The sequence below is a fragment of the Saccharomyces kudriavzevii genome (genome assembly GCF_947243775.1).
Source record: "Saccharomyces kudriavzevii IFO 1802 strain IFO1802 genome assembly, chromosome: 8".
NCBI classification, from domain to species: domain Eukaryota; kingdom Fungi; phylum Ascomycota; class Saccharomycetes; order Saccharomycetales; family Saccharomycetaceae; genus Saccharomyces; species Saccharomyces kudriavzevii.
The window spans coordinates 215,590-240,789 of record NC_079279.1 but is presented as its reverse complement, the minus strand read 5'-3'; the positions used below and the strand labels follow the sequence as shown (position 1 = coordinate 240,789).

At 38.1% G+C, this 25,200-nt stretch overlaps 10 protein-coding genes across 10 annotated transcripts; 4 read left to right on the top strand and 6 right to left on the bottom strand.

Annotated features, from left to right (window-relative positions):
* Positions 1 to 137: 137 nt before the first annotated feature.
* SAE3 (Sae3p) lies at positions 138 to 497 on the top strand (the record flags this gene model as incomplete). The annotated part of the gene is made up of 1 exon (XM_056228457.1): positions 138 to 497. One exon carries the CDS (start codon positions 138 to 140, stop codon positions 495 to 497), a length of 360 nt encoding a protein of 119 aa, XP_056088177.1.
* A 582-nt stretch (positions 498 to 1,079) lies between these two features.
* IRE1 (bifunctional endoribonuclease/protein kinase IRE1) lies at positions 1,080 to 4,436 on the top strand (the record flags this gene model as incomplete). Its single annotated transcript, XM_056228456.1, has 1 exon — positions 1,080 to 4,436. The coding sequence occupies one exon, from the start codon at positions 1,080 to 1,082 to the stop codon at positions 4,434 to 4,436; it is 3,357 nt and encodes a 1,118-aa protein (XP_056088176.1).
* A 218-nt stretch (positions 4,437 to 4,654) lies between these two features.
* Positions 4,655 to 6,313, bottom strand: SKDI08G1250 (uncharacterized protein; the record flags this gene model as incomplete). The annotated part of the gene is made up of 1 exon (XM_056228455.1): positions 4,655 to 6,313. One exon carries the CDS (start codon positions 6,311 to 6,313, stop codon positions 4,655 to 4,657), a length of 1,659 nt encoding a protein of 552 aa, XP_056088175.1.
* A 599-nt stretch (positions 6,314 to 6,912) lies between these two features.
* On the top strand, positions 6,913 to 10,305 carry NMD2 (Nmd2p; the record flags this gene model as incomplete). Its single annotated transcript, XM_056228454.1, has 2 exons — positions 6,913 to 6,918; positions 7,030 to 10,305. The coding sequence occupies 2 exons, from the start codon at positions 6,913 to 6,915 to the stop codon at positions 10,303 to 10,305; spliced, it is 3,282 nt and encodes a 1,093-aa protein (XP_056088174.1).
* A 152-nt stretch (positions 10,306 to 10,457) lies between these two features.
* On the bottom strand, positions 10,458 to 11,582 carry PTC7 (type 2C protein phosphatase PTC7; the record flags this gene model as incomplete). Its single annotated transcript, XM_056228453.1, has 2 exons — positions 10,458 to 11,434; positions 11,528 to 11,582. The coding sequence occupies 2 exons, from the start codon at positions 11,580 to 11,582 to the stop codon at positions 10,458 to 10,460; spliced, it is 1,032 nt and encodes a 343-aa protein (XP_056088173.1).
* A 1,733-nt stretch (positions 11,583 to 13,315) lies between these two features.
* PPE1 (phosphoprotein phosphatase methylesterase 1) lies at positions 13,316 to 14,518 on the top strand (the record flags this gene model as incomplete). The annotated part of the gene is made up of 1 exon (XM_056228452.1): positions 13,316 to 14,518. One exon carries the CDS (start codon positions 13,316 to 13,318, stop codon positions 14,516 to 14,518), a length of 1,203 nt encoding a protein of 400 aa, XP_056088172.1.
* Positions 14,519 to 14,625: 107 nt separating this feature from the next.
* Positions 14,626 to 16,770, bottom strand: QNS1 (glutamine-dependent NAD(+) synthetase; the record flags this gene model as incomplete). The annotated part of the gene is made up of 1 exon (XM_056228451.1): positions 14,626 to 16,770. One exon carries the CDS (start codon positions 16,768 to 16,770, stop codon positions 14,626 to 14,628), a length of 2,145 nt encoding a protein of 714 aa, XP_056088171.1.
* Positions 16,771 to 17,558: 788 nt separating this feature from the next.
* OSH3 (oxysterol-binding protein related protein OSH3) lies at positions 17,559 to 20,543 on the bottom strand (the record flags this gene model as incomplete). The annotated part of the gene is made up of 1 exon (XM_056228450.1): positions 17,559 to 20,543. One exon carries the CDS (start codon positions 20,541 to 20,543, stop codon positions 17,559 to 17,561), a length of 2,985 nt encoding a protein of 994 aa, XP_056088170.1.
* Positions 20,544 to 21,292: 749 nt separating this feature from the next.
* Positions 21,293 to 21,469, bottom strand: NOP10 (snoRNP complex protein NOP10; the record flags this gene model as incomplete). Its single annotated transcript, XM_056228449.1, has 1 exon — positions 21,293 to 21,469. The coding sequence occupies one exon, from the start codon at positions 21,467 to 21,469 to the stop codon at positions 21,293 to 21,295; it is 177 nt and encodes a 58-aa protein (XP_056088169.1).
* A 333-nt stretch (positions 21,470 to 21,802) lies between these two features.
* Positions 21,803 to 23,998, bottom strand: ERG7 (lanosterol synthase ERG7; the record flags this gene model as incomplete). Its single annotated transcript, XM_056228447.1, has 1 exon — positions 21,803 to 23,998. The coding sequence occupies one exon, from the start codon at positions 23,996 to 23,998 to the stop codon at positions 21,803 to 21,805; it is 2,196 nt and encodes a 731-aa protein (XP_056088168.1).
* Between the last annotated feature and the right edge of the window lie 1,202 nt (positions 23,999 to 25,200).

Here is a 25,200-nt window from a genome sequence, read left to right as displayed (position 1 = left end):
AGTAAACGGAGTTGTCCAAACTAATGGCGGCTATTTTGTTCTGTAATTTATAAATGCCTTGAGTTGAGAAAATAAATGATTTTAACTATGAATTGGAACTTCTCGCAGTTTTTATATAGACAAACCAACGTGGAAACATGAAATATCTGGACAAAAACCTGAACAGAAAGCAAGAACAGATAAAAGATTATCAAAATATGAACGGAACTTTGATCAAAGTGTTCGAACGGTTATCTGCTGAAAAAAAAAAGTACGTATCCATCTTTCCTCACAGAAACGTTAGTTGTTTAAATAATATCTATTCAATTTGTGATACTAACCGAAGATATTCAAGTACTAAAACACCAAAAGAGGTTTCCTCAAAGTACATCAAGGAATTAAAGGAATACAATGAATTAAGGGACGCTGGCCTACGGTTGGCTCAAATTATTGCGGATGAGAAGCAATGTAAGATCAAAGATGTTTTTGAAGAAATTGGGTATTCAATGAAAGATTAGCGAGCGAGCTTCCGGGAAAAGGTTTTATTTCCTCCGGAGCACGAAATGCTGCAATACTTTAGAGAAATGCTGTAAAATTTATATAAATAAAGGAGAAAGAAAATTTACTAATGAAAAAATAAGCTGAAAGGTCAATTAAGGTAACGCTGGATAGTTTGACGGGCGTTGTTTGTATCTAGCGATTATATTACCCTCTGCTTTCTAATGGTTTTCGCTGATGCATTGCCCGAAATCAAAACGGAGTAAATCTCTTCTCTTCGGACGATTTCTTCGATTATTCCAACAGTGAACTAAAAAAGAAAACATTCATCACCAAATAATGTGAAATAAACGAGAAGCACATCGGAGAGAAGTCAATGAGCCAAGTTCACGTATTCTAGCGGTGAATAACTTTAAAAGAACGTCAACTCCACGCTTTACCTGACACTGTTAACAATTGGTATTCTATCAAGAAGCTTTTTTTCTCACCCACAAACATCGTCTCCTCTTCCCCACGTCCACTATCACTTTGTTCCATACCACACCTTCATTTAACATCAAAAAAACGCATCTGAGGAACTAATTTATTGGCACTTCCAAAAAATGCGTGTTCCTCTGAGAAATATGTTAGTATCGGCGCTGCTCGTTTGGGCGCTTTCATCTCTAGTTTTATGCTTAGATCCGTTTTTATCCCAAACTCTGAGAGAACAGATCCTGAATGATGAAATTGCATTCACCAAGAAGCCCAATCTAATCTACGGCTTGGAAAAGAGTATACCTTCTCATATTACTCCCTCTAGAACCACTGAGCATTTTCCAAAAGAAAAACGCAGTTCAAATCCAACACCTAATTCATCAGACGCTGCCAATAATCCGCGTACTAATAAAAAAACCCATAATGCTGCTAATTCGATAAGTATGCCCTATTTGGAGAACCGTTCCCTGAATGAGTTAAGCTTATTAGACATATTAATCGCGGCTGACGTTGAAGGTGGACTTCATGCTGTTGACAGAAGAAACGGTCATATAATATGGTCCATCAGTCCTGAAAAATTTCAGCCGCTCATAGAAATCCAGGAACCTTCAAGATTAGAAACGTATGAAACTCTGATTATCGAGCCCTGTGGTGATGGAAACATTTATTACTTTAACGCCCACCAAGGATTGCAAAAACTTCCTTTATCCATACGTCAACTGGTTTCAACTTCTCCACTACACTTAAAAACGAACATTGTGGTTAATGACTCGGGGAAAATGGTTGAGGATGAAAAAGTGTACACTGGATCGATGAGAACTATAATGTATACCATAAATGTTTTGAATGGCGAAATTATATCTGCTTTTGGTCCCGGTTCGAGAAACGGATACTTTGGAAGCCAAAGTATAGATTGCTCACCTGAGGAGAAAATAAAACTTCAAGAGTGTGAAAATATGATTGTAATTGGTAAAACTATTTTTGAATTGGGAATTCACTCTTATGATGGTGCAAGCTACAACGTTACCTATTCTACATGGCAACAAAACGTTCTGGATGTTCCCCTAGCGCTTCAGAATACATTCTCTAAAGACGGCATGTGTATAGCGCCCTTCCGTGATAAATCACTGTTAGCAAGCGATTCAGATTTCAGAATTGCTAGATGGGTTTCCCCGACATTCCCCGGAATTATTGTAGGCCTTTTTGATGTGTTTAATGACCTTCGCTCTAATGAAAATATACTGGTACCCCATCCCTTCAATCCTGTTGATTTTGAAAGTGTATCAAGCAACAAGGTTTATCTGGATCAAACATCAAACCTTTCTTGGTTCGCACTATCTAGTCAGAATTTCCCCTCATTAGTTGAATCAGCCCCTAAATCGAGATATGCTTCCAGTGATCGTTGGAGAGTATCTTCAATCTTTGAGGATGAAACTTTATTTAAGAATGCAATTATGGGGGTTCATCAGATATTTGGCAATGAATATGACTACCTGTATGAAAACTATGGAAAGCCGAATACTTTGGACACCACGCCAAAACATCCGCCTTTAATGATAGATTCATCCGTTGATACGACCGACTTGCATCAGAACAGGGACATCAATTCATTAAACGAATATATGTCAACAGAAGATCTTGAAGCATATAGAGAAAAAGTCCACGAACAAATATCGAGAGAGCTAAGGAGAAAAAGTCAAAATTCTTTGCTATTGAAAGTTGGAAGCCTAGCTTACCGGATCATAGAGACAGGCGTGTTTTTATTAATGTTTCTCACTTTTTGTGCTATTTTGCAGAGATTCCAAATTTTGCCGCCATTATATGTAGTGTTATCAAGAATAGGGTTCACACCTGAAAGAGAAGTTCCAATAGTTGAAGAGAAAATATTGAATGGTTCTGTGGAACCAGGAAATACAGTTAACTCACTTGATCTAAAATCGGGAAAACAGGTTCTTTTTAAGGGTGCGTTAAATGACGGAGGCTTAAAATCAGAAAACGATAACGATGATGGTGATGATGATGATGATGACGATGAAAAATCACTAGATTTAACCTTAGAAAAGAAAAAGAGAAAAAGAGGTTCGAGAGGGGGTAAAAAGGCCAGGAAATCACGCATTGCAAATATACCAAACTTCGAGCAGTCTTTAAAAAATTTAGTAGTTTCAGAAAAAATTTTAGGTTATGGTTCGTCAGGAACGGTAGTATTCCAGGGCAGTTTCCAAGGCAGACCCGTTGCGGTGAAAAGAATGTTAATTGATTTTTGTGACATAGCTTTGATGGAAATAAAACTTCTGACAGAAAGCGATGATCACCCAAACGTTATACGATATTACTGTTCAGAAACAACGGATAGATTTTTGTATATTGCTCTAGAACTTTGCAATTTAAACTTACAAGATCTCGTTGAATCTAAGAACGTATCAGATGAGAATTTAAAATTACAAAAAGAGTACAATCCAATTTCATTATTGAGGCAAATAGCGGCCGGAGTCGCTCATCTACACTCTCTGAAAATTATTCACCGAGATTTAAAACCTCAGAATATTCTTGTTTCTGCATCGAATAGGTTTACTGCAGACCAGCAAACAGGAGTTGAAAATCTCAGAATTTTAATATCAGACTTCGGTCTATGCAAAAAACTAGATTCTGGTCAATCATCTTTTAGAACAAATTTGAATAATCCTTCTGGAACAAGTGGATGGAGGGCTCCTGAATTACTCGACGAGTCAAATAATTCACAATACCAAATTGAAACCGAGCATTCCTCTAGTAGACACACGGTAATTTCATCCGATTCCTTTTATGACCCATTTACCAAAAGGAGGTTGACAAGGTCTATCGATATTTTTTCGATGGGATGTGTCTTCTATTATATTCTATCTAAAGGAAAGCATCCATTTGGAGATAAATACTCCCGTGAGAGCAATATAATAAGAGGAATATTTAGCCTTGATGAAATGAAATGTCTCCATGATAGGTCTTTAGTTGCTGAGGCTACAGATTTGATCTCACAGATGATTAATCATGATCTACTTAAAAGACCGACCGCTATGAAAGTTTTAAGGCATCCGCTGTTTTGGCCCAAATCAAAAAAACTGGAATTTCTTTTAAAAGTCAGTGATAGACTTGAAGTTGAAAATAAGGATCCTGCGAGTGACCTGCTGCTGAAATTTGATGCTGCATCCAATTTTGTAATACCTAATGGAGATTGGACCGTTAAGTTTGATAAAACTTTCATGGACAACCTTGAAAAGTACAGAAAATACCAATCGTCAAAGTTAATGGATTTATTGAGAGCGCTTAGGAACAAGTACCATCATTTCATGGATTTGCCTGAAGATATAGCAGAACTGATGGGGCCGGTACCCGATGGATTTTACGATTACTTCACCAAGCGCTTCCCAAACCTACTGATAGGTATTTATATGATTGTTAAGGAGAACTTGGGTGATGACCAAATTTTGCGCGAATTTTTGTATTCATGAAACATCATACTTTCCTGCTACTTCCTGTTTTCCCGAGTGCTATTTCATACATTAGTGTTAATCATCCATAATTTTACGTCCTTGCATACATGAAAAAAAGCTTTACTTATTCATGCACCTACAATACTTTTTTCTTTCTTAAATAAACTATATGTCAGATACACTTAATTCTATAAAGTTATGCCTAAGAAACATCAAACATGAGCAAACGATTGCCATCATTCAGTGCTGATTTTTTTTGTAGAGAGTTTCCGTTCTGCAATTCTTATGCAAATGAAAGTAAATACACATGCAAAAGCGTAGACTTCATCAAACCAAGAATCTATGACAATGTTTGGAACGGTGAATTTTTCACCCAATAATTCCTTCAATCTTTGTGATACTTCAAAGGGGAGATGGGACCTAATCATTAACGTGGTGGCTAAAACGTAAACACCGGTCAACTCTGATACCACCAAATTTTTTATTAGAGATACTCCTTTCTGTTCCTGAGAGAGACCCCCTTTTCTCTCCTTACGAATAGTACTGTTCACAAATTCTGGAAGTAGATTACCAGTGTCATCATTTTGCATGGCAAATAATGCAAGAATCTGGAATTTTACGGGCAAAAGGGTCACAACGTATGAGATAGTGGTATTAACGGCAGAGAGACAGCAAAGAAAAAGCGAAATTGACAAAAATAACGATATTTGTTTAGTTAATGAATCGAGGTCGTGTTGATAATTGAACCTAAAGAATGAAAAGTCCAAAATGTTAGCTATAGTGATCGCCAAAGGATCAGATGCTGCATTTTCACTGAAATTCTCATATTCGTAATCATTTGGATATTTGAGCGAGTGATATATGATATAAGGAATTCTTTTCAGGAAGGTTATTATTAATTTATGGAGACAATATATGATAAAGCCGATCTCAAAGATTTTCTTAAAGGTTCGTACTTGAGGAGATTGTTTTAATAATATTTCTAATTTCCCAAGTTCCAACTGATACCAAGCAATTTTTTCCAACAGCTCTGCTCTGAAAGTCGAGTTTTCTACGTTTGACTCCTTTTCTAGTTGTGTTAATATCTGCACATTTTGCTCAATATTATGTTCATAATCTTGGATTTTTTCCTCCATATAAGCATCCGTTGTCCATAAGAGAGACTTACTGTTATCATTGCTGTTTATGTTTCTGAGGCTGGGGTCAGACATTGACGTATTACGAAACTTATGCCAGATCACCAAAAAGTTATAGTATAAACTAGAAACAGTGGCCAATCCAGAGAGGGAGGCCATGACTGTGACACCTCCTATGGACAGTCTAGTTAGAATATTTTTTGTGTATTGGAACGGTCCAAAATTTATGTAACTCAGAAGTGCAATGAGAAATGACAAGCTTAAGCATGTCACGATGATCAATTTATCGATATCAAACTTATCATTGTAAAACTTATTCAATAAGGATATTATAATGAAGAATGGCTGAAGCAAAATTAAGATGAACGATAGTAGCACAGCTGTAAGGGGCCACACCCAGGTTGTTATGAAGGTGACTTCCCTATCCATACCCGCTACCTTAATCTGCCACAGAATGATCTCTATCGTTACCGTGTACGTCATCATTGCTAATGAAAAAAGGATTCGCTGCGATTGCAGTATTTTATAAGACGGTAAAGAATATTCTGTGTAAAATTTGTTAATGAAATTGCCCATGCTGGAAACATTTTCATGCGAGCCAATTTTCAACTGGCTAGTCAAAGGAGAGCCATTTTTTTTTGAGGAAGTTGATATGATGTCAAATAACGAGCCTACTTTAAACCAGAGCCTCTCGTAGGACCATTTGTAAGCAAACGCTCCGGATACGGAAAGCACCACGAATACAATAAGTGCCTCCATCCCGTCCTTCAGGTAGTCTGTTTTGCAGTGTGTTTATATACCGCAGCTTTGGCAAGACCATAATGAGGTCGTTCCCCTTCCTTTCTCTGCTGGCCACTTTTTATTGTTCAAGACTCGGTCATCGCAGATATCGCTATTTTTTCCCCTATGCCTTTTTAAACCATGAAAGGAAAGCTAATCGTCAAGATTAAGTAGGCCAATAGTGAGATGCAAACATTCGAGGATGCTGCTTACCACGTGAGAATGATCCTTACCTAAAATACTCATATCCAGAGCCCTCTCTCATGAATTTCTATGATCCCAACAGGGCTAAGTCACTGTTCAGGTGTTTACTGAACATTACATAGGTCATTCTATACAATAGAAGATGTGTGAATAGGGCATTGGTAAGGTTAAGAAGGGTTTTACCTTAGTCGCTATCTACGAATATCCTGGGTTTGGGTTCCAACTTTTTTCGTATCCATTGAAAAATTATACTCGATTATAAATTTGAAATGGTGTTGAGGCTAGTTTTGCTTTACCGTGAACCGTATCAATCTACTTAAATGTTTAGATAAGCTGATATTGGATTTGCACTGATAATACGTTGGACAGAAATTATGGACGTATGTTAAAGATTGCGTTTTGTCGCCAGATCGGTCTTTTTGCCTTCTTAGGGTTTTATACTAACTTCTTTTATTGGTTCTGGAACTACGGCACCATTTACATGTTACCAGGATGGAAGAAAAAGGGAATTACATGAGTTAAATGCCCGAGCTTGGAATGGCGAGGAAGTCTTCCCCTTGAAAAGTAAGAAATTAGACTCAAGTATAAAGAGAAACACTGGTTTCATAAAAAAATTAAAAAAGGGATTTGTAAAAGGTTCAGAAGCCTCATTACTGAAGGATCTAGGTGAGGCCTCCTTAGAAAAGTATCTTTCGGAGATAATAGTTACCGTGACTGAGTGTCTGCTGAACGTTCCAAATAAAAACGACGACGTAATTGCCGCTGTTGAAATTATAAGTGGGCTTCATCAAAGATTCAATATTCGGTTCACTGGTCTTCTTTTGGGCGCTTTTTTACAAGCATTTGAGAATCCTTCAGTTGACATTGAGTCGGAAAGAGATGAACTTCAAAGGATAAGTAGAATCAAAGGAAATCTCCGTGTGTTCACCGAACTTTACTTAGTTGGAGTTTTCAGGACATTGGATGATGCTGAGTCAAAAGACACCATACCAAACTTTCTACAGAAGAAAATTGGCAAAAAAGATCCCTTACTATTTAGCATCTTAAGGGAGGTACTTAATTACAAGTTCAAACTGGGTTTTACCACCACTATTGCGACAGCGTTCATCAAGAAATTCGCACCTTTTTTCCATGATGACAATAATTCTTGGGATGACTTGATTTCGGATTCAAACTTGAAATGCACCTTGCAATCTTTGTTCAAAATTTTTATAGATGCTACCTTTTCTAGGGCCTCAGAACTGCATAAAAGGGTGAATAAACTACAAAGGGAACATCAAAAATGCCAGATAAGAACGGGAAAGTTGAGAGACGAGTACATAGATGAGTACGATGAGCTACTTCCGATATTCATCAGATTCAAGAGTTCCGCGGTTACCTTGGGAGAATTTTTCAAGCTAGAAACTCCAAAACTCGAAGGCGTTTCTAATGATGATCTGAAAGAAATTGCTTCTCCAATGATCACGAACCAGATGTTACCACCGAATCAACGATTGTGGGAAAACGAAGACGCAAGGAAATTTTACGAGGTTTTACCAGATATCTCCGAGGCCGTGGAAGAATCACAACCCACCAAAACTGAAAAAGATTCAAATACGAACTCCAAAAATATCAATCTATTCTTTGCAGATTTAGAAATGGCAGACTCTAAAGATATAATTGATGAGCTCTCGATCAGATATTGGTCGTCGCTTTTGGATAATAAAGCCACAAGAAACCGAATATTGAAATTTTTCATGGAAACACAAGACTGGAGCAAATTGCCAGTATATTCCAGATTTATTGCAACAAACAGTAAATACATGCCAGAGATCGTCTCCGAATTTATTAACTACCTGGATAATGGGTTTAGGAACCAACTGCATTCTAATAAGATTAATGTAAAAAATATCATCTTCTTTGGTGAAATGATCAAGTTTCTATTAATACCGTCATTTATGATTTTCCACAAGATTAGAACATTAATTATGAATATGCAAGTGCCAAATAATGTGGAAATTTTGACCATTCTATTGGAACACTCAGGAAAATTCCTACTAAATAAACCAGAATATAAGGAATTAATGGAAAAAATGGTCCAATTAATCAGAGACAAAAAGAATGATAGACAATTGAACATGAACATGAAAGGTGCGCTGGAAAACATAATCACTTTACTTTACCCTCCGTCTGTTAAGTCTTTGAATGTTGCAATAAAAACGCTTACATTAGAACAACAGTTTTATCGTATTCTGATTAGAAGTGAACTAAGTAACCTAGATTTCAAGCATGTCGTAAAGCTGGTTCGTAAAGCCCACTGGGCTGATTCAGCTATTCAGAAAACACTATTTTCTTTGTTTTCAAAGCCACATAAGGTAAGTTACCAAAATGTTCCCCTACTAACTAAAGTTCTAGGTGGTCTATACAGTTATCACCGTGACTTTGTCATCAAGTGTATAGATCAAATATTAGAAAACACTGAACGGGGCTTAGAGATCAACGATTATGGACAAAATATGCATAGGATATCGAACGTGAGGTATTTAACTGAGATCTTTAACTATGAAATGATAAAATCCGACGTTTTGTTAGATACCATTTATCACATTATAAGATTCGGTCACGTAAATAACCAACCCAATCCTTTTTATCTGAATGATTCAGATCTACCAAATAATTACTTCAGAATTCAGCTGGTTACTACAATTCTACTAAATATCAACAGGACACCTGCTGCCTTTACTAAAAAGTGCAAAATTTTGTTAAGGTTTTTGGAATATTACATTTTTACCAAAGATCAGCCTTTACCTAAAGAGACACAGTTCAGGGTTTCCAGCACATTCAAAAAGTATGAAAATATTTTCGACAACTCCAAGTTTGAAAGATCAGAAAACCTGGTCGAAAGTGCTCTGAAGCTGGAAACTTTACTGAAATCATTAAACACTATAAAAAGCAGAGAGACCGAATCGGAAGGATCTTCGGCAAGCACTGGTGGCGGTATTGTAAGCGCAGTTTCCATTGATGTAAGTGCTGATGAAAATGATGATGATGATGATGATGATGATGATGATGATGATGAAAATGATGATGGTGTCGATTTATTAGGAGAAGATGAGGAAGTGGAGACAAGTGCGGCTGATACTGAATCAGTACCAGGGAAATGTCAAGAGAAGCATGATGAGAGTGAGGATGATGACGAAGACGAAGACGAGGATGAAGATGAAGACGAAGATGAAGATGACGATGAAGATGAAGATGAAGACAGTGATTCTGATTCCGAATATGGTGGCGAAGATGAAGATGACGACGAAGATAGTGATTCTGATTTGGAATATGGTGGTGACCTTGACGCCGACAGAGATATTGAAATGAAACGAATGTATGAAGAGTACGAGAAGAAATTAAAAGATGAAGAAGAAAGAAAGGCAGAAGAAGAATTGGAAAGGCAGTTTCAACAAATGATGCAAGAATCCTTAGACGCAAGAAAGAGCGAAAAAGTTGTTGCTAGCAAAATACCAGTAATTCCAAAGCCGGTTAGCGTACAAAATCCCTTATTGCTGAAAAAGAATGAAAAGCTTTCTTTCAATATGAAAAACGACGAAGAATCATCTAATCCAAAGAAAATTGCATTTACGTTTTTGACTAAGAGTGGCAAGAAAACGCAATCAAGAGTTTTACAGTTACCGACGAATGTGAAGTTTGTTTCTGATGTTCTTGAAGAAGAAGAAAAGCTGAAAACCGAAAGAGACAAAATCAAAAGGATTGTTCTAAAACGCTCCTTTGATTGATAAATTGCTTGCGAATATAGATTGTTCCATTTTCTACTGTATATGCTCACTTATTTTTAGTTCTATTGAATTGCTCGGCTTATATATAGTATACCATCTATGGTGCTGTACTCTCAGTCACACTCTCTTTCGAGAGATCAAGCAAGAATATGCTAGTCAACTCTTATAAAAACCACTGTTATGTCGTCTTCCTTCCCGCCGCTGTAGTTTTTACCGGTTAGTTTAGAAATCTCCTGAGAAAAAACACTAGGATAATTAGGGTCTTTGCTTAAACGAACTACGTTTTTCACGAATTCCTGTGATAACAGCTGTAATTCATCCTTTGTTCTGGCAGAGTTATCTTTCAAAAAAAGCTCAATATCATCCGCGGCAATGTTATCAGTTACACCGTCGGTAGCTAAGATAACAATATCATTTTTGTTCAATTGGAAGCTATATTCATCAGCGTCAGCGGGAGTATTCAGAATATATTTGCTACCCCTTCTTTCAGCTTCTTTCAACATTTCTTCTGGTATGATCGACAACTGGTAGGGTGCATTAAACCCAACGGTTTGGAACTCTGTTTGGAACACAAGCTTCGAACTTCTAAAGACACCGCACCAGGAATCACCCAAATTAGCAACTTGCAACTTACCATTTGATGGGAAGTGGGCCATTATGGCAGTTGTTCCGCCTACTTTCACCACCTTCTCATCCTTAACTTTTGAATAAGCAGCGTCAATGATTTTTTTGGGCGTTAAGAGTGGTTCCTTAGATGACATATCTGCTAAAGCTGTACTTATTTCATCCATTTTTCTGCATAGTTCTCTTGAAATGGCACTAGAATCATATCCATGTTCAGCCCATCCTCCAACACCGTCTGCAACGCCAGCAAAAATGTCATGGATGTTGTTTGATGTAGCAAAATAATTGTCTTCCCCCGTAGGCGATTTAATAGAATCTTTTAACTTTTGGTATATCTGATCGTCTCTATCCTTGGGTTGGAAAGCTACGGCGGTCTTGTAGGTAAATGGTCCTGTGTGTGCATTGGAACTATAAGTATCACCATGACTGTTGTTCGATTGGTAGCCATTCTTGGCACTCGAATAGAAGGTTCTCTTGGAAAAGTTGATGATTTGGCTGCAAGACCCTATGATACGAGAGATACCAGCCTCTGAGTCAATTAGTAAATGTCCCGCAAACTTTGCAATAAGCACACCAGCGAGCAAAATAACAAACATACCATATATAGGACCCCTGGAAGTCCTTAAAGTCCTAAGTCCAATGTTCGCAAACATTTTTGGTGGCCTTGTTCCTTCTTTTTCTAGTTAGTATTCATCGAATGTGTCTTCTATATTTGTCATTAATTAAAACAAAAGCTCGCGCTCAAATTTATCACGAAATGAGACGTGGGCTAAAGAACAAATAGCACTTGTCATCACAATGTGTGCATATTTAGATCAATGTTACAGATGCGCTATTTATAAGGAGGAACGATGATTTTCAAGTCTACTTTGGGGGGAATATGGCGAGTTAACAAGTGGTAGCCCATAAAAATGATACATCTCACGATTCATTGTGATACAAGCGATCCTGAGTGAAGAGATGTTGTATTCTTAACATCGTCGATATTTGTTCCTGAAATGGCACCACCTTATTGCGTGTGTCAATAGCACTTCGGCATTTTAACACATGAGCAGCTGGAGGTACTGACTATGCAATATCAAGAATACGAAGAATGGTAATTTATCCTGATCACTTCTGCTAGAAAAAAAAAGGTTCTCTCCAAAGCGTAAGTGCCACTAAAATGACCATAAAAGGAGAGAAGAATTCATGTGAATTGGTGACAAATTACTGCGTTTTTTTATCCCAACAGGTAAAGCAAGAAAAGATGAATCGGTTTTGAAACGATCCATATCATATAGTGAACTTTTGTATTTCTTGGTGGAGAGTACTGCAGTGAAATTGATTTCTCCATGGGTAAAACTTGAGACAAAGGATGTGTTTGTAGTTGGAGTTTTGGCCAAAAGCAAGGCGATGTTCAATCGTAATTAAGCCATCATCATGTTATTGATTTATTTCGACCAGATAGGAAAGCCGCTTCAGCGTCAAAGAATCGAAAGTATAAAAGAGTAAAAAGTGTGCAATTCCTCTTTTATAGGAAGCTCTAAAGGCAGTACCATGATTGACATAAATAATCAGCTCTATAATTATGAACTTACTGAAGTGGAAAGAAAGGCTTTATCAACGGAGAACTTATTGTTGCAAGAGAAAACACTATAAAAATTTAAAGAGCAAGACATCTAACGGAAGTCAGGCAAGCCGCATAATGATCACAGTCAACTGATGCACAATACCTGCATGAAGTTGGGCAGTGGAGGGATCGACAGGAAATGGCAGAAAAGATAGAGAAACTATCTGATTCAATAAAGAAGTTCAAATGCTCGCCATTTTAATACTACAAGAATCATAGGAATACATCTATAGGGATGCAATTTCTGGGAGGGACCCACATGAAAGAGGGATGTTGAATGACATAGACGAAGCTAGGCGCAAACTATACTATTTGGTCTGTGAATTCGAAATGGACCAATAGGACCAGAAATGCTATAGCATGACTGAACAAGTTTCCAAGGAATTGAAGAGATCCGTCCAAATGCCCAAGCGTAAAAAGCGTATGTACAGTGGGGCATAAACCGAAAACCCCAATGCCAGTCCCAAGCTGCTTGTTCGCCTCAAGAATTCCCAGAAATTTCGAAAGATCAGGTATCGTAGGCAGCACTATATATACTTACAGCTAATAAGTTTGCATGGGCATTCAGAATGGCACCTGGATTATCTTCTGTTCGAACTGCTTTGTAATAGTATAGAATGGAATCTTATTGTTCTTACCGTGTCGGGTAATAGTTTGAAATCGTACAGATGTCTATTTAGGGATTGTTATCAGCTTATTTTAGTGTTAAGAGCAACCCCAAAGGCTTATAAAGGCTTCAAGTGGCAGCAGATTGATAGCGGCATTTCCAAATTTCCAATGGCTGATGATTTAAGGAGAAAAGTTGCCTTGTCCAAACTCGAGAAGGCCAAAAGTATGCTAGATGCGACTTTCCAAGAAGCAGAAGAGCATGTTGAGGATGGCGGCGATGCACTAGGAGCCCTTCCATCATTGAATGGTCAACTGAATGGAAATAGAATCCATAAAGGCAGTGACAGAAGCATTGCTGACAGAAGTTCAAGCAAGAGAAAGGGCAATTTACCCACTTGGAAGGACTTTTTTGATAGTAAGGAATTCGTAAATCTTCCTGAAAGGAATCTCAACATAAATACTTATTACACGTTACCCACTTCATCACTTTCAAACACCTCTTCAGTTCCGATCTTTATCTTCCATCATGGGGCAGGCTCCTCAGGCTTGTCGTTTGCCAACTTGGCCAAGCAATTAAGTACTAAACTGGAAGGAAGATGCGGATGTTTTGCATTTGATGCCAGAGGACACGCTCAGACAAGCTCCACGAAGGCCGGGAAGCCCATGCGCTTTGATAGAGACACTTTTATTGAGGATTTCGTCAACTTACTAAATTATTGGTATGAGTTTAAAATAAGCAAGGAGCCACTTCAGAAGGTATCTATTATCTTAATTGGTCACTCTCTTGGTGGAAGTATATGTACTTTTGCATACGCTAGGTTAGCAACAGAATTACAAAAAAAAGTTCTTGGTATTACTATGTTAGATATCGTAGAAGAGGCTGCCATTCTGGCCTTAAGTAAAGTTGAGCACTTTTTGCAGAGTACACCGAATGTATTCGAATCAATGAACGACGCTGTCGATTGGCATGTTCAGCATGCACTGTCGAAATTGAGAACAAGTGCGGAAATTGCGATACCAGCTTTATTTACTCTATCCAAATCAGGGGAAGCTGTGAGGATTACGAAGCTAGAGACCTTTAGTCCCTTCTGGGACACATGGTTTACAGACTTATCGCATTCCTTTGTCGATCTGCCAGTAAGTAAATTATTGATTTTAGCAGGAAACGAAAATCTAGATAAGGAGTTGATTGTAGGACAGATGCAAGGTAAATACCAACTAGTTGTTTTTCAAGATTCAGGCCATTTTATCCAAGAAGACTCGCCTATGAAAACGGCAATCACTCTGATTGATTTCTGGAAGCGAAACGATTTTAGAAACGTGGTTATCAAGACTAATTGGGGTCAACATAAAACGGTGCAAAATATGTAGAGATAAGGTGCTAGAAGTCAGTCTTCATCTTTTTTATGATAAAGTCAAATAACTAAATATACAGACACATAGTAAAATACCGTCTTAGCGTTTCCAGTTTTCTTGTACTAATCAATTGACATAATGTCAAGTTGCGAATCTTTATGTGATTCGCATTGTTCAACAACTTCGTCAATTTTTTTTGAGGCCCACGGAAATCTTGGATTGATTAGAAAGGGTCGTAAATCAAATCTATTGTCCTCTGGTGAATATTGTTCAGCATGATAACTAGGAGTTAACACAGTTTGTTTATGCCTGTTGACAGCGTAGAAGAAAAAAAACCTTTTAACCTTTTCAGATATTTGACGAGGTGTTAACTTGGGAGACCACTGATGAAGAAGTTTCAGGAACATCGAATAAGGACCACATTTTTCAACCTTTCTAAGGTAACCAAATACCCCCAACTCCTCATAGGTCATTCCCATGTCCTTCTCATCTGATTGAATATAATCTTTCGTCATAGGTTCCAGTTCTGCAGTAGGGGTAGCATTCAAAAAGTCATTCAATATTGGCATGTCATATTCTTTTGATGCATATGCAATGAATCTTTTCAAGTCAGTCTTTGATATGCCTCCAATAGGGTTGATGTCAGCGGAAGAGCAATCATACTTTGTTAAATAGCCACGCAAGCATTCATCAACATTGGCACTACCCAACACAAGCAAACCGCTAGAATTTGGAATGCTACGAACCCACGGCAATAGTTGCGCAAAAAGATAAGAAAGAACCATTCTTAGGCGCGCTTGAATATTTTGCAAAGCAAGGTTCTCGGTCTGGGACCCACCAAATATTTTAAATATTGGTTTTTTACCCGTAGCAACTTCAAATAAGGATACCACACTGGATACTAATGAGTCCATCTTTAAATCGACGTGGTAGGATCCAATAGCACTAGAGAGGTCTTTGGCCCTACTTCTTGTCTCCCTAGAAGAGTTTTCAGTACCCATGAAACATGAATGGAATATTTTTGAGGCTATCTCCTGCGGAGTGCTTGGAATCCAATCGTCGGCACTACGTGTTATCCTACGAACGTCTTTAATGACTTGGTCATTTCCATTCTGAGCAGCGTTTGTTACTAAACGACACATAGAGTGAACAATCATTGCTGTTGCGCAAGAGTCAATACCCCCAGACAAGGGAAGGAAAAACCCTGTACCGTTACAACGCCTTAAATAATCCCACATCCAGCAAGCAGGGCCCAAAGCAATTTCCTCCTCAGGAGAGTGGTAAAAAGGCTCCCGGACCTTTGTCGGACATATTGTAGGATCAAATCTGGAGGTCATTAAAGCCAATTCTACCGGAATATCAATACGTTTGAACTTTATTTCTGCTAAAGAAGCCTGTAAGCCGCGAGACATGACAGCCGCGCGATAACTTCTCACTTCTTCTAGGTCTACAGTAGCAGTAACGACTTCCACGTCATCTAGAGAAAACTGTGAACCTTGGGCTACAATTGTACCATTAATGGCAATTAAGGCGCAGCCATCATAATATAATCTGTCACCATCACAACCTCTTTGATTTGCATACAAGTAAACACCACCACAACGTTTAGTAGCATTTAGGATCAAGTCTAATCTTTTATTCAACTTACGCAGTTCGTGGTGAGAACCAGATGAGTTTGTGATGATTTCCACGCCATCTAATGACATGGCGATGTGAGGCGATTGAGGCGTGAATAGCTCTTCACAAGTTTCTGTACCGATGCATGTATCTAGTGAATTTATCACAGCATCACCGAATGGCACAAGCCTCTGACCAGTAACTTTCTGAATTTCAGGTGGGAGTATAAAGTCCTCCACTACGCCAGGTTTCATCCAAGGAGTGAAAAACCTCATTTCTCTATAATTGCCATCATTTGCTAACCAAATCTTTGGCCTTATAAACAGTATCTCGCCATCCAGTGATAGGAGGCGACAATTATACCGAACATTCTTATGTAAAACTGGCATGCCAATATCAAGTATTAACCCATGAGTTTCTCTATTCTTGATGATCTGGGCATACATCTCCCATGAATGAAGACAAACATCATTCTCCAAAAAATGATCCAAACATCCATAACCAGTTATTTCTAGCTCTGGCCCAACACGTAACCTGGCACCTCTTTCTTTGGCAATTCTAATAGATTCTAAGATACGATCTCTATTACCTTCAAAATCCAGGGCCCATTGGTTCAAATTACAAGTAGCTAAAGTAATTAAATGTGACATTGGTGAAAGAAAGTAAACTTGATGGGAGGGATTGTATCAACTGGGCCTCGGCTGAGATTAAGTCCCAGATATCCCATCTTTAGAAGGCGAGGTTGATGATCTTTATACTTCTTTCTATATTACCCTTTGTCTTTTTCGACGAAAATGATAACGTTTTTGCATGAATAGGGATATGAAGAATCTATTGCTCCTTCTTATCATATCTTCTAAGATCTTGATAACATAGAAACTCGGTCTTTGGAATGACAGATGTTGATGTAAATATAACCTGATTTAGCTGATTTATTTACATGATTTCTCAATAAATTTAAGTAAAGGTATATTACGGATTTTTTGATCCTCGATAAAATTCTTTCTCTTTCTTCGAAGTTTTGGAACTAATTGTAAAAAACATATGTATTTGGTTGGGAGTGAAAGCAGATCTTTCTTATATTTTTTACAATCACTTCAAGTTAACGACTCATATCTTTCACAAATTGAAACCGACTTATTTTTCACTTGATTCTACTCGCTGATCAAAAGCAATTTAGAATTCTTCATCCCTATAAAAATAATAAATATATATTAATGGCCATAAAAATATCGCGAATCACCACTATCATTGCTTATTGGAAACTCACTTGTTCCAAGAAAATAAATGAAAAATTTTAAAGTTCTTCATGGGTTGTATCTTATACTAACATTACATATAGGTGATTTAACGGATATTGATAAGAGACATGAAATAAATATTTATAGGCTACAAAAAAAAAATGCGCGGAAATGACGAAAACAACACTATCATGGATTTACCAAAGATGGGTAACGTCTGACCAATCGTGGTTCCTTCTTCTTTCCCAATAACTCTTTGGTCCAGTTATGTACTTCCATTCAGTCTTAGATACTTTCTCAAAATACCTTGGCTCAGTGTCCTGTCCTTTATTACGTCTTTCACGCTGAAGTTGTTCCAATTTCAATTTCCATTCTTCAGCCTTATCAACATTTCCCTGTTCATATGCTCTAATATCTGGCCTTAATCTAGAGTCAGTAGGTGGCAAATTGCCCTCCTCAATTTCTGTAATTTCATTTAAATTTGCGGTGAATTTAGTGAATCCATATTTTTTCTTCGGATTGCTGACTAAATCACTGACTTCCCATATAGTTTCATGAGTAGTTTCATTGACCAAACTTTGTGTCCATTTACCGGCCAGAGTTTCTTTTTTACGATTACTTGAAGCTGGTGGGATTATTGAAACTTTAAATCCTTCTGACCTTCCACTAAACATGCCTGCTTTATCAAATAAAATGTGCGATTTATCTCCTTTCGAGGAATGGACTTCGAATTCGTTAACCGGCTCCATATATCTCTCTCCTGCAATCAGATTTTTTAAAATTGTAGTTGGTTGGGTCCATTCAAATAGTTCCCCGGTTGCTTTGAACTTTAATCTTAGTATACCTTCGTTGTTCAGTTCGATAGATTTACCCCAGAATTTTTGAGAAGGAGTTACAGTATAACTACATTCCCATTCGAGATGCTCTGCAAAAAAGGCAAATACTGGTGGACGATGAGAAACCTTTTCCGAGATCAATCTAAACCCCATATCTTCTCGTATAAGTTCAAACGTTTCAGCTAGTAGCGGATTGAATGGTTTTCTCAGGGTCCTTGCTTTATCTCTATATATGGAAAGAAAGGAAATGGCAAATGCTGAAACAAAGGTTATAGGATCAGAACGTTGAGTGGCCTTTGTTAAGAGAGGAGCGTACTCAAATGTCTCTGATATCAGCTGCAGGATAGAAATGGGTTCATTCGAAGTCACTGGCATGGCAATAGAACTCAAATCTTTACCTACATTCTTTCTTAAGAACGATAATAGACTTGGAGGTGAAGCTGCTGCTTCTGGTATATCGTCACGACGTGAAATTGACTTTGGATAGGAAAGAGCAAACAAATCTTTACTTGTAAATGTTTCAGTAGAAGATTGAGCACTTTCGCTTTTTTGATGATGATTACGGCGGCGATTTTTGTGACGATTTTTGTAGTGTTTACGGCTTTGAGTTTCGTCGTTAGTAGTATGGCTTTTTAAACTCGATGACCCTATCAATTTGTTTTCTGATGTTTCACCTTCCGTGATAAATTCATTTTGGTCACTTTTGCCTAGAAGAGGAGTTTCCTCAACTATATTGTTTATATCATCTTCTGTGTCAGTTAATAGAATAACCCCACGGCTGATTTCTTCTTCAGCGTCGAAAAATTCATCATTTTCGCTGAGATATGAAGCCAGGGAAACTCTCGTATCCTTCGCCTTTTTGCACAGAATCTGATGGTCCTTGAATAAGACCTCCCCTTGGGTAACAAATCGACTCACAAACACTTCCAGATCTGCCAGTTGATTATATAACGCATGCTCGGTATGTGTTGTGTTATGTGGGATTTCATCAGAAACTAAAGAATCAGATGAAGTCATGCCAGAAGAAGAGTGATTAAATGAAGACACTTTATTATTTGCAAAGGGGGAAGATGACGAATTCGATATATTCAACCCTTCAGATCTTTGGCGTGGCGCACTTGGTTTATAAGATATAGAGTCCTTTTTACATTGTTCTAGTCGCTGTTGAATCAAGCGTAAGTTCATAGAAAAGGTAGCGTAGGATTCACTGGGCAATGGCACATACAAATCATCGGCGTCCTTCTGAATGTACTGTGACTGTGGTTGGACGGATTTAGTAGTAACAATAGGTGTAAGCTGGTCACGACTTTGTAGAGTACTTTTATTATTAGCCCCTTTACTATTGTCAAATGCTTCTGGATTTTCCCCCAGAGTGGAAGTGTCCTTATCTTCAAATTGGTCATCAAAACAAAATTGTAATGCATCAACCCACGATTGCCAGTTTTCCTTATTTGTAGCCTTCAAGACCCAAACTTCCATACCAGAATCGATGATGATTATTTTATCCTTTTTATTGGCACTAACAGATGACAAACTTATTACAATCTCACCTCTACAGGTTTGATTATGGTCGTTCAAGTAGTATGATAAAGTTCCGTATCTAAAGTCCAAAGTGAAAAACCTTTTCTTGAAACCTTGTAGCCTCTTTCTCCTTTTCTTCAGCAGGTAACCTTGCAGATATCGTCCCTGTCCTACTCTAAACAGCATATCCCGTTGGGTTGATGTTCTATTTAAAGCTGCAGGCCCTGCTGGAGGCGTGGATCTCGTGCTTATCATTGATTGATTATCACCATTTATTACACTCGCATTGAAAAGGATTTTTTTCTTTACATTTTTAGAGGACGAATTGTCTAGTATAAAGGCATAATAGTAATCAGTATCTTTTACTTCGAGATCACCTTGAACCATAGTGTTCCCCGAAACGTTGCCGACCCTCTTAACCAAGGTGAAGCCCGATGCGGATAGTTTTTCACGTAGGGGTATTTCTTGAGATTGCTGTTGTATATCACTGATGGACAGCGAAGAATGTGATCTCTCCTTTCTCCTATTATCAGATCCATTGCTGGAATTGTGAGAGTGTTGGGAAGAACGCCTATGGTGCTCCTCCACGTGACCAGAGCTTCCTTTATGCAATAAGGATTTAGTTGTATAGTCCAGCAACGTTTTAGTGTCAGGGGCAATGTGAACAGCGGAAGCATGGTCATCGACACTTGATTTCAACTTCTTGTAGATACCAATCTCGATAGATTTCTTCAATGGCTTGATCTGATAGTTGATTACATCACCGCGGCCACATTTTACCCAACGAACCACAAATGATCGATTTTGGATATCAATTGTTTCCATAATTTGATTGGTAGGCTTCCACTCAAATACGATTTACTTTTCTAGCAAATAAAACGTTAAAAGCTTTCCCAATTTACACACTTTCCCTCCATAGACTCACCAGAAAACCATATCGTCAATTGTTGTTTTGATGCCAAGCAGCTCAAAGATTTGGTTATTTTTTTCGCTCTGCGCTAACCAATATCCGTATTAAAAGCTATGAGGCTTTTCGGTTGAATCAACAGTTGGAAATATGTGCATACAACTAAATTAGAAATGTTATATAATGTTACGTACGAAAAAGGAATCTCTTCAATATGTTTGATATAAATAGTAGTTACTTTCTTTTGAATTGGCCCTCCAGAAGACTCAAGGTCGAACTCAACCGGATGCGGCTCTGAAGTTGCGCCCAAGATATGATTTTTTTGACTGTTACAGTGGACGGATGACCTTTCTTCCAAATCGCAATGCATCGTAATAACATGGAACGCCACCCTGTAACAACTGTGAGAAGTTGCTTTTCTTTCTTAGACGAAAGTCCTATTATGCAAAAAAAAACTAAATCGACTCAACAAGGAAAAGTGGCGCTGCTTTCTTGAGACTAGGACATAAAAGAAAAATTGATCGACTAATATTAGTATTTATCACCTAAAAACTTATCAAATTTATGTAGGGCTAACAGATCCAAATTGAAAGAAGAAACGTCTCCACTATTCGGTCATACTAACCATAAAAACGTATTATACAGAATTCCCTTGAACTTCCCACATTTATTGGCCTGGCACCAAACCGAATCTCTTCTTTAAAGTTACTCTTTGTCTTGAATATTTGTCATCTGGAGAAAATCTGGCTGGGTGAGCAGACTTTGTAATTTCACCGGTTTCGGTGACCTTATCCAGTGTGTAAATTCTTTTGCCATCTGGCCCTAAGGTGTACATCAAATGCATTTTGATTCAGAGGTTTATATTAGTTTGTTAGACTGTATTCTTCAGCAACAGTGAATACTTTACAGCTAACATGCATCATAAAAGAGTGATATACTCGACCTGAAATTTTTTTTCTTTTTTCGCCTAGTTGAAAAAAAGAATATGAAAAAAAAGCAAAACCGTGTCAAAGGATAATACATTTTTCGCTATACTACATCATCGTAATATTACCAAATATCAGAAGATCGCTGGGAGTTTGCAAACTAAGTTGCTTCACCTATGTCTGACTAGAAATACGAATAAATATACTACAATCTCATCATTGTAGCCTCTTATAATATTTATAAATAAAATTCAAAGCCCGGGTTGTTCATATGCCTTGGCATACATACCTAATGCCTTGATGGGAAACAAAAATCTATAACTTGGGTATTCAATTGCACAGGAATGGTTAAAAACACCCTCTACACTCTCAAACTTCCATTCCCCGGATTCTTCTTGTCTATTTTTTAAAAGCTCAATACCACGATCAATGACCTCTTTGTTCGGATATTCAGCAAAAAAAAGTGCGATTAGTGCCCATGCACTTTGAACAACTAGCGATTTTCCACTATCCACATAACTGTGCAACTCACTAGACTTCATCGATTCACCCCAGCCACCGTCCTTCATCTGTTTACTCACCAAGAAGTCACAACCTTTTCTAACAGTGGAGGAATTTTCATAGTTTTCTCCCACAGTGTGCAGCGCTTCCATGGCAAACATCCCGGCATAGGTGAAACAGATACCCCAACTTCCGTACCAACTTCCGTCTGGTGATTGAGCTCTCTTAATGTACTCAATAGCAATTCTGATGCGCCTACGTATTTCCTCCTTTTTATAGTCAAAGAATTTATGAAAGTAGGTCAGCCCAAGAACGGACGAATCAGTACATTCCACGTATGGGTATTCTACCATTATGTTACCGAAAACTTCAGCTGGATTCAAAATCTCCATCGCTAATGGCGCTTTGATTTTTTCATAGGTAGCGAAGGAGCCATACTCGAAAGACCCAACGTTTTGTAAGCTCAATAATACATCAATACCTTCAAACAAACGTTCACTAGTTATTAGATGATGTACTTCACTAAAGACAGGAGAGTTTTTCACCATGATAATTGCCTTAATTGATTCTGCAGTACAATCAGCAACCGTATAACCTTGTGTCTTTGTCGAGAACCCCCAGGAACCTTTTCTTTTTTCCCTAAAACTACCAGGGACACATTCAGTGTCAAATTGAGCACGACACAAAAATTTATAGGCAGAGACAATTGTATTGTAAAACTCAGGTCTTTCTGCTAGACCAGCAATGAAAAAATATTGAATGGCAAACGCACAGTCCCAAGTTTGCACACCGTTGGTTCCCATGATGGTCATACCTTGTGGACCATGGAACAATGCATCTTTGAATCTATACTGAAATTTTTTGAACGCTTGAGAATCTACGCCTTCCTCAATAAAAGTAACAAGAGCGCAAAATGCTTGATTAACAGGGGCTATACATAAAGAATCTGTGTTCTCAATTTCGGTTTTGATCAAATCATAAACTTTTCTCTTAGATAGGGAGTAAATGAATCTATTTCTCAGGTATTTTTCGTAAAATACAACGAAATTATTTGCAATATCCAGAGTCCTAGAATGTGGATAATACAAATCCACCCCGCATACAGTGTTTCTATGATTAGAAAAGTCAATCTTATCGAATGGTTTGGTATAAATTTCTTTCCTTATTTCTTCAAGAAGAGGAGTCATGGGGCAACTGAATTTTACTAATGACAAATAACTGACTGGAATATAAACTCCTCTAGTATGCACCCACCATCTTCCTGGATGCATGGGCAGTGAATATGGAAGTAACCAAGTTTCAGGAGGGGCGGGGTTCACACCTTCCCATTTATACAGATTTAATGCGCTCAACCAAATTTTTCCCCAGTGTGGAGAGCCAATAGCACCACCCAATCTTAATAAAGTACCTCTTGCCTTAGTACAAACAGGATGGTCTTTGGGCAGCCCCAACAGACGTAAGATAACATAATTCAATACAGTTCCAAAAACGGTGGACTTGTCGACGGAGTGTAATCCCCAACCACCATCGACCGGATGTGCTGTGTTAACGATGTATCTGATGATCTCTATTCTTTCATGTTCAGGAATTTGGACGCCGGCGATATAATTTACGGCAACATAACCGATTGTCAAGAACATGGGCCCCTTATATTGGCATGGAAAGATGCCCGACTTGGGGTCTTGTAAAAGTTGGAAAAAAGAAGCACCGTTATGACATGCATCGAAAGCCGAAAAGTCTGGTGAATGCTTATTTCTTCCTGGCTGAGGCTGAGAAAAGTTAGGGTCTTGAAGAAGCCATTGTGTGAAAGTAGAGGGCGGCTCATTGGCCGCTTGTTCAGGAGTTAAGTATTCCCAACTTTCTCGTCCCAACTCATCAGTTCTTAATCTCCAAAGACGTGGATCTGTCTTTGGCAGACCAATTCTCTCGGAATAAAATTCTGTCATTTGCTGTGTACTTTCTTTATTGAGACGATTATTGGTAAGATTATTGGAGAGACACTAGCAGTACATCGATGGGGGGAAACCGTTCTCAATGGCTTTATTAAATCCTAAGGACATGTATTAATTTTTGTGAAAATGTGTACATCTGTAAATAAACCGATATAAAAACTTTTCAGCTAAACGATTCTAAACGAAAAGTTTCCGCAGATACCAAATCTTGAAAATATGTTAGTGAGAAGCAATCTGAGCACGGATAAGACAAGAGGAGAAGAGGAAACAGAGAAATTGAGACCGGAGGATGTCACCTTTCACTGCTGGAAGGGAAAGAAGAGAAGAGTTGTCGAGACTATGACTATATATATACAATTATGGTACGGTAACTGAGCGTGAAGAAGGATAACGCGAAACCGGTTCAGAGCGCTGGTTCCTGTGCTGTTGATCTTGTGGAAAATGCTTTTTCTAACTTTATAAATGTACAATAGGATATATAGAAGGTTCATAGGTGCCCATAAAATAAGCTTTATTTTATCCCGTGGCTGACCCAGGCTAAAAATACTTAAAATTGCCATGACAATGCCACACGGCATGATCAAGGAAAGATAAGCGACCAGGAACAACCGTCATATCAAGATGAAAAGAAAGTTGGTGCCAAAAAATTTGTAAACCGTTCGGTTGCCTCCAGAACAAGCTAGGAGCAACCTATCATTATAAAAGATAAATGTGAATGTTGTGATAGTTGAGATTCCATTCTTATCAACGGCAATAGTGTCAGTTATATAGGATATGCTAGAAGTTTTCCGCGAGAATATAGAAATCCACAATCAACCGCACCTACCGTCCGAACAACTCGTCTACCATTCCTTCAATCTATAGCAGCTACGATGTCAGTGCTAAATGTACGAAGTACGCCTTGGTATGAAATGTGACATCTCAGCCGGTTACTATATTTACCTGTTGGGACAATGATAAACCGACAAGTACTATTTGCTTTGACAGAAAACAGGGTACCAAAAACTGTTACCAGATACAGCCGATCACCGCTGCGTCAGCGGCTTTTCCTTATACCTGAGCCTCGTATTCGTAACGATGTGACTAAGAAAAAAAACCGCTTGATACGTAAAACGAAATAAAAGATGAAATCAGGATAAATTTCTTCACGTACAGCCAGGTGAGTAACCACTTTTTGGCGTCATCTGTCACGTAGC